Source organism: Plectropomus leopardus, chromosome 10 (genome assembly GCF_008729295.1).
Source record: "Plectropomus leopardus isolate mb chromosome 10, YSFRI_Pleo_2.0, whole genome shotgun sequence".
NCBI classification, from domain to species: Eukaryota; Metazoa; Chordata; class Actinopteri; order Perciformes; family Serranidae; genus Plectropomus; species Plectropomus leopardus.
This window is the reverse complement of record NC_056472.1, coordinates 27,014,094-27,023,221: the sequence shown is the minus strand read 5'-3', so window position 1 is coordinate 27,023,221 and position 9,128 is coordinate 27,014,094. Positions and strand designations below refer to the sequence as shown.

Here is a 9,128-nt window from a genome sequence, read left to right as displayed (position 1 = left end):
AAAAAAATGGAATAATGGGATATTACAATTCCTCATAAAGACCAAAATAATGTTAGTTTTAGCATTCTGGTTTTACAGTTAAAGCATCTCATATCAATATCAATTACGTTTTGGCCTGATAGGAAAGTGGTCATCACAGGCTCGGGCATTTTATTCAGTGCAAAAAATAATAAAAAAAATGATTCAGCCAAATTACATTAACAGATTTCTGTCTTTGGTATTTCTGCTGCTACCTAAATACAATGATGTGAGTGTCCAAAGATTAATCAGTTTCTCTTCAGAAACAACATCTTTGTTATTCTGGACAACATACAGAAGCCTTTTCTTTTGAGCGACTTTTTCCCAAAGAATAAGTACCCTAAAAAAAACAGAAATATTTGCATGGTTATTGTTGTTACTGGTAAGTAAGAAAATATGCTTTTTGTATATTATTATGAAAGAATATTAATCAGATTCCAGTATGTCTGCAGAGGTGGATGCTTCTCCTTTTAGAAATGGTCGAATCAGAGTGTATTAGTGACCTGCAGCGAGTCAAGGAGCATCCATCAGCTCACAGACAAGGCTTTCAGTGTGGGACCCCAGTCAGATAAACAGTCATCCCCCCGACCATCACACACATGAAGATATACACACACAGGCACACATCCTTTATGTATATGCAGCATATATACACTCAGGAATGCATGCAGATAAAAGTTATGGCAATATACATGCAGGCACTCAGACACACACATGTAAACACGGATCATACAGGGAGCTGTTAACAGTCTGTGTGATCAATCAGTCAACAGAGAACCATCTTATCTGCTAGTGTGGCTCTCAAACTGAGGCTGCTGGTGCTCAACATGATAATCTGACGCGAATTGAAAATAACTTTATAAAAGGCTGATGGATATCTCTTTTTTTAACCGTTGATTAGAGCCCCCATTCAGATGGTTTTGTTTTGTGTGTTATTGTCTGGTTTTGAGTGAACCCTGCCTTTAAATCTGCAAGTGTACAGGGCTGAACTCTCTCTGACTAACCATAGAATATTTAACACATTCACATTTTCAGCCTCTGCCCTAATAGTTAAAAAGCCATTTCAGTGATTGTTATTTTTTACTTTTGTTCATTTTTATGCAATAAAAATGCAATTTAAGGGCTGTATAAATGCAGGATGATTTGTTATATTTAATCTAACCTCCAGTCCTGAAATATTAAAATTTGAACACTTATGACCCACTATAAAGGTAAAAATACAGGGGTCATGATCGCAGCAGGACATGTCTGCCGCTGCATGCCTGCAGCATAGCTTGTCCATTGATATCCACTGAAGCTGCCACATTGACCATGGAGTCCACACTTGCCCGCTGCCTGTTCTTTTTTATTTTATTTTGCTGTTTTTAGGACGTTTCTGGAAGACGACTTTTGGGTGGTGGCCCCCAGCCAATAACAAACACACAGAATGTGAGGAGGAGACCAGGTGCCATATCATAGGTACGTATCCAGGAGCGAGCGGCCGAGCAGATGGGGTCAACTTTAAATATTTTAAGATGTTTAAAAAATCCTAATCACTCTGCCTTTATCCTCATAACTACTGCAATTTCACAATTGCAGTAGTAATGTTTCTGTAATTGTTTCCGCCCTCTAAATCAGCGGATCCCAAGTGGGATTGAAAAACAATAAAAATGCATACCTGAGATACTAAGTAATAGATTTTTCTTTTTATGAATTACTGGATTATTGTGACTCTTTTTTTTTTTTTTTTTTTAGAAATGTGCTGCGGAAACACCCCACCTCAACACAACAGACTTAACCATCAATTTACCTTCGCCTGAGGTCCTCGGCGACGGTTGCTCGGCAGCTGAACAGGTAAGCGCGCAGCGACTGGAGCTGCTGGCGGAGGCGCAGCACGGTGCTGAGGGGCTCACAGTGCTCGTACAGACAGGGGTTGAGCTGCTGGACGTCCAGCAGGGGCTCCTCGTACACAAACTCCAGGAACTCCTTGGCCTGCTTAGACACCTGGAGGAGCACATTAAAGTTTAAATCAGGATCAATGCACCAAGGACATCTGATACATAATGGTTAATACTCGACAAGTTGATATGGGGCTAAAAATCCTTTTGAAAGCCTCAGAGGCAACAAACAAAATAAAATGTATAAATGAGTGAGCTTCAGTGGATCTAGTAGATTGTTTTGCTTTACGTTTGGACAAAGCCAGGCTGGCTGTTTAAGATAAGCTAATGTCAACTGTGTGAGCGCTATCAAACCTCGACGTCTTACTCAGCAAACATTGATCTGCTGCGTTGGTGGGGATATTAATATAGGTAAATCTGAGAAATTAAATATGATCCAGGAAGTTCAGTTTTATTAATAGAGTCACAGGTGTGAAGCTTTATTGGGTGCTTAAACACTGCTCAGTGGCCTTTTTTTTTTTTTTAGAGCAACCCTGCTGTTGTTCCAGCCTCTCATAAATGTGAAACTACATACTTTCAAAACTGGTACATTAAGAAAAACTGTGGGCATAAAGCTGTGTCTGTGTGTGTGTTCTCCCACCTTGTGCTTGCTGGTGTCCCAGTTGTGCAGCAGGCGTGCTGGGATGAGGAAGGAGTTGTCCTGATGGCAGCTCTGACAGTAGTACCAGCCGCTGTAGTAGCAGACCTTCGCCTTTCCTCTGGAGAGGCCGACTGGACGCTGACAACCTGAGGAGACAGTCATCTGGTTAGTGTGTGTGTGGTTTGATACCTTATCAAAAAACACATATCTAACAATATAGGGTGTGTGAAAGTGGCTGTGATCACAAGGAAATCACATAAACGTTTAAGAAAGTATCAAATACAACATACAAAAAAAAATACAACAATATATATCTCTTTTTAATATTACTTTTTTTGTGCTTTTTATTGCCTTTATTACTTAGTGAAGGAGGGACACACAGAGGGGATGACAAAGGGCCTCGGGACATAAGTGTGTATTGTCTCTGACTTACTGGACACCAAATGATTACTCCAATAAAGAGCTGCTCTATGTGTCTGTCACGTTACTTAAGGTGTTACACAAGTCAGCCGTTAACAGTCTGCTGGAGGCGAGATCAGGAGAACACAAAGGTTGTAGAGCAAATAACTCAGCGTTAATATGTGTCAGTTTATTGCCGCTCACTAAATACCACACTAATCCAGCCGAGTAAACCTGGAGATAATAAACAATACAGTCCAGCTTTAAAAACGAACTCTGACCCCAATAAGGTGATATGCTGTATCATACAGACTGAACCAAAAAAAAAAACCCGATAACTAATTTTATTGCATTGATTAGAGAGTTGTATAGAGACATCCTTAAATGGAGGTGTTTATTTGGACAACAGGTATAGTTTCCAGACTATTTTCAAGTTATTTCAGGTCGCATCTCCAACCAAAAGAGGCTGTCTTAAAGTCTATCGTCATTTTTAGACAAACATTGCATCCCGCCCGTCTTTATGAGTGCTGGCCTTTCACCTCACCTTCCAGTTTTGCTTTTAATAACGTCTATAAACACTTTTCTTACTTAGTCACCAATTTTATTGACCAAGGACTGAAAGAATATTTAAGTCTGCTGTATTTTCGTGTCTATTTTTATTTTTCACGTCTCTGTGAACAAACCTCGAAGTGATGCTCCTAAGAACTGCATAAATATGTTTGACTACCAAAAATGAGCAATCTCATCAAGATGTATTATTTTGTGAAAATACAAAAAGAAGCAAAATGACAACTTTTGTTTTTTGGGGGGGAAGTCCACCTTATTTTAATGTATTAACTTCCACCAGAAACCAGATGTACGTCCTTCAGTATGTCCAGTAGTGCATCTTTAACTACTAATATCCATGTTTTCTAAAAAATCTACCTGCCAAACCCTGAAGTAATCCCCCAGATAACAACGTCTTGGTTCTTCTGGTAGTCACAACACAGCGGACTTCAATAACAAAGAGTTATTCAGACCCAAAAAACCATCAGATCTTCAGCTCTATTCAGCCTGATATCTGCCTCTCTCTCTGCTTTGTCTTCTCAACTCTTTAAAGTTCATCCTTCACCCAAACACCCGGACCTGGTCTAAGATCACACACAAACAGCTGAGCGCCACAGCACTGCGACAGGTGTCTCTTATCCAACACAATCTGGGGGGACATGGGGCCAGCAAGCGAAGAAAGGGAGGCAGAAGATTGTTATCTGGGTTTTGGAAAACAGAGGCATGGAAAGCTACAGGCGGAGGAAGCGAGACGTGTGTCAGCCTGTTTGTTAGTAGTGCTTTGACACAAAAAACAACGCAGGCTGACAAAGAGGACACAGAATGAGGAAAAGGCTATCGAGAGATGAGAGGAACTACGGAAACTGCATGAAAGAGAGGAAGAGTGAGATCAAACGAGGACAGATGACGGCAGACAAGAAAGAGAAGTTAGGTCAACTGCTTTTGTATCATAGACGAGAATCAGGCGTCTGAAAAAGATGGACAATAGTCTAATCAGCACTGGGAGCTCGAATCCTGCTTTATCTGCTTTAAAAGAAAAAAGACTTATGTTTGAGCATCACTCAGCCAAACAAGGACTGAATGATGGACCAAACTAGAGCTGCAGCTACCTGCTTTAGGTGCCTGCACATCACTATTCAGTCATTTGGTGAAAAATAAAAAATAAGTGACTTACTTAAATTGTTTGATATGAGCAAGCAGTAGTCCAAAATCACAATAATTTTGGTTTATTACCAAAAGTAGGCAACTTAGTTTGGCTGGTGAAAGACTCTAGCATGCCTGTTCTGTGGGCCACACAGAGCGGAGACAGTGTCTTTTTTTGGCTTCATGCGCCACTGAGCAACTTTCATAGGAATAAACAGGGCCCAACCTTCAACGCTGCATCCAGTTCTCTTTATATATCCATGGTGCTGACTCATGTCAGTCACACGACCCTCATTTTAGACCTCATACTGGTTCCTCAAGGTTCTCATGAAGCTACGCTGCTGTTTGGGCTCTTCTTAATTTTCCTTCGCAAAGGACCGCATCGTCTCAAGGGCAGATTGAATTCTTTCTAACTAATATTTTTCTTAAGAGTGTGGGTAAACTGTGCAACCTGTATTTATATCAGTCAGACACCCGATCACAGTGTGAGTCAGACCACCTCAGATGTGGTGTGGTTTTTAGGATCGCATTCTGATGGTAACACTTTCTGACATTTTCAGTGTCAGAAAAACACTTTTTTATGAAGAGCTGTGTCCAGAACATGTCAGTAATCTATAAATCATCTATTTTCATCACTTTAAACAATGGATATTTGTTTTTCTTTGGCTTAAATTATTGCTTTTGGATACGTTGGAAAACAAACTCTTATCTCATCAAGGGACCCATGATCGAATACATGTGTGTAACTCTGTAGGCTAATTACAGCAGTGAGCTCATGCTGTTGTTGGGGTGGATGCTCTTTCAAGAAGAAAACCACAGTCCACTGGTTGGCAGCCAGCAGGCAGAGGGGATGGTCAACCGTCAGAGAAACACTGTGTCACTTCGAGGAAAGCGCTGACCACCAGGCCGGCTTTCTGGCCAATTGTGGCCTCGATTTTGGTCTGCTGCTGCCGGTCCCAGAGGAACAAAGACACATACATTTGTAGCCTGCAAACATTTGCAAACTAAATAACAACCTTTAACCTTAACCTCAAATTCTATATCATGAGGACAAGAGGAGAACACACCCACACGTACCCACACGTGGAGATACTGTAAATGTGGTTGTACCACAGCTGAGGCAGTCTATAATGAGCTCTGTACAGTAAAAAAAGGACAGTAAAGCCTCTACAGATAAAGCATGTGGGGCTACGGAAGAAGACAAAGGATAAAAAAACACAGAGGAAATAAATCTGATGCTGACCAAAACCTTAACATGCAGTTAAGCAACCTCAAAACAGAGAGCCCTCAGCACGGAGAACATTTAAGGAGACTGAATCAACAGATTGTGACGTTGTTTGAATAAAAATAAGTACAGTACATATTTTTTGTGTTCCTAAAGATAACTATGTGAGTTAGTAAATAGCCAACAGAGTATAGTGTAAGAAGATATATACAACTAGGGATGTCAGTTTTGGTTAATTTTGCTTTTGATGGCCCGACACCATTCACCTGTGTGTGAGTAACTGATTATTTAAGAAAAAACAAACAGAAAACCCATAAAATACAAGAGGCTTTTCTGTAACCTTTTAACACCTGGATCAACTTCAGTTTTCTTGTGCAGCATTCAAACTCCTTTCACTAGCATTAAAACCTCTGAAAATTGATTTAACTTCTTTCAAAAACATTAAAAAACATAATGAGCAACTTGGTAAGAAATGTCCTGCAATGTCCTCCAACAGTTAAAAAGCGGCTAAATGAGACTACAGAACGTCATCACAGTGAACACGGTTTCACAGCCTCGTTGTAGTGGTGACATTAAGTCATAAGAAAGTAGTATAGTTCATTTATGGCCTAGTGTTTAATGTTTTTAATTCTGGCAAATGTATTTAGGCTTCAAAAAACCTAAACGTGGTGTTCATGTCAAGATTATTTCGCTTAACAATACTTTTGAGAATCATAATTGCTTTTGTAATCCAAAATCCAAATGGAAAATCTCGTAGGCTTTCTGGTGAGGGAACCTGGTCGAACGTTAACTTCTATGTCGGCAAACAGAAAAACGTCTTCCCTGGAGCACTACAGACCGTCATGCTTAAGCGTTCGTATTCGCGGAGCTTAACCAATTAGCAGTTTCAGTTTAAAAGTTAAGTTAAGTTAAAAAGAAAGTTGTAATAGAGGTGTTAATAAAGTTGTATGTTTATCGTTATAGTTAGTGTGGCACAAAAGTGTTTCTGCCAACTTCGTGTATTGAAATTTAAAGGACAAAAAAACTAGTGACACCTTTTAATATAATGTAGTCCACTATGACACTCCTCAAAAATAAACACTGAACAGCTGCTTCCACCATTTTCAGAGCATAACACCTCTACTTTTTTCCCTTTTCAACAGATACACTATTGATCACCTCAAGAACGCTGATCTCTTAAATGTTAGTGTACCTGTCAACACTCTCTGCTGCTAACTGCTTCCTCTATTATCAGCACACAGTAACAACTGCTTTCTCTGCTCGGCTCTGATCTTTTATGGGTCTTTCTGGGACGAAGCGAAAGAGGGACAGAGGGAAAAGATGAATAGGAATTCAAACGTAGCTCAAAGGTCTACCGATTGTACCGCGGCTCTCTGTAGTGGGAGAGGGTCACTTTGACCTGCCCGGGGTGAGCGTACGGTGGAGAGAGGGAGAGAGAGAAAGAGAGAGAGACACAGAGATACAGATGGAGAGAGAGAGATGACATCAGGGCAAAAAAAAACAAGGGGGCCCACGCTTTCATCTGCCCGCCGCTGGTTTTAAACCACCAAACCTCTGGGAGGACACTGGTGTGTGTGTGTGGTGTGTGGTGTGTGTGTGTGTGTGTGTGTGTGTGTGTGTGTGTGTGTTATGTACATGTGTGTGAATTAAAACTGAAAAGACTAGAGAAGCCTGAGCTTTGATGTGTCTCATTCACACCGACCAAACACTCAAATGAAAATGTGCACAAATGGAGAGTGCTATGAGTAAGACAGTGCATGTGCGTGTGTGCGTGCATGTGTGTGCACGAGTGTGAATTAGAGAGAGAGAGAGAGAATTTATCTTTTGATGTGAGCCCACCTCCTACTTCCTAGATTCTCTCATATCTACTGATTTCCACTTCACCCGAACCCCCCAGTCCAACAGATTCACATGGTCTATCGGGGGCCTGAGAATGTGCTCGAGTGCAACGACAGGGGTCACCAGACCTGAGGACACACTCTGCACAATGTTTGTGTGTGTGTGTGTGTATATGTGTGTGTGTGTGTGTGTGTGTGTGTGCATGCGTGCGTGTGTGAGACGAGGAGTGACGGGGGAGACACGGCCTTCAAAAGAGCACTGACCATTTCCTTCAAAAGAAATAAAAAAAAGCAGCATTCCCATATTTAATTAGTTGAATACGTTTTACATTTTGATGTTAAATAACCAATCACTGGATATGTATGGATGGACGTAGCATGCATATGCAGAGGGCAGACTTGAAACAAGTTCAAAGAAAAATTGGGGGAAATTAAAGTAGCATAGTGGACATCAAAAGATCTTGTTTAGATTAGCAGCTTCATATATGAATAATCTAATATGCATTAAGGTTACAAAAGGTAAAGGTAACAAAGGAACATGAACATTTTTGATTATATAAAGGGGTTTTTACAGGCCTTATGAGAGGCCATCTTTAACCTTCAGAACCAAGAGGCTCAGTTCTCCAGGTATTGAAACATACAACAGCCAGAGCAGAGTAAACTCCAGAGTTTATTTGTTTATTTTTTAGGATCCCCATTAGCGGTGCCCTAGAGCACAGCTAGTCTTCCTAGCGTCCACAGGTCTAGATTGATTTACTATTGACAAATATTGTGCTATGTTAAAGCGTATCTAAGGTATTTTTCAAGCTGGATCCTATTTGCCCATTTATTTGTGTGTCCAAGTGCCTAATGGAGAAAAGGTTTTTTGAAATTGGTCCAGTATTACGGAGATCAGCTACAACCACTCTGGGTTATTATACACCGTAAATGTACGGCCACTAAAAGTGCTCGTTTTTGCCACTGACAGGATTACGTTATTATTCTAACTTTCTGACAACATTATGGAAAGGATGCTTACAGAGACAGACCTTTTTGTGAAAGAGTAAAATCATTTTGTTTAACCAGAAAAAGCCCCAAAATCACTATCGCCAAACCCACTGGACTCCATTTAAATCAACAGTAATTTTATCATCGTAAAACATGCTTCATTTAAAGTCATCCGAAACAAAAAATAATTGCAGGGTTGGAAATTAACTTTTTTGTTCACCTGCCACTGGTTGACTCCAAAAATCTACCAGCCACGCAGTAGATTACCGTTGTCTTTTGGGCAGGTGGGTAAAGTAAATCCAGCAGCCACTTGCATATTTTACCAGCACTTGGCTGGTGGCTTGTGCTTATTTCCAACCCTGGAATTCACAAAAAACAACTTGGTTCATCTTCCCACTGTTCAAACAATCACAAAACTCTGATTTGGTTGAAAAAAAATCTGTATTTTACCCAGT

General features: G+C 40.5%; 1 protein-coding gene across 3 annotated transcripts in view; it reads right to left on the bottom strand.

Moving 5' to 3' along the window:
* plekhm3 (pleckstrin homology domain containing, family M, member 3) overlaps positions 1–9,128 on the bottom strand; it is an 82,335-nt gene that overhangs the window by 55,645 nt on the left and 17,562 nt on the right. For all 3 annotated transcript variants that reach the window (XM_042494209.1, XM_042494210.1, XM_042494211.1), the window contains exons 4-5: positions 2,536–2,681; positions 1,808–2,001 (exon numbers count right to left, since the gene is read on the bottom strand). In XM_042494209.1, the coding sequence (XP_042350143.1) occupies positions 1,808–2,001; positions 2,536–2,681 (340 nt within the window). The remainder of the gene's footprint in view (positions 1–1,807; positions 2,002–2,535; positions 2,682–9,128) is intronic.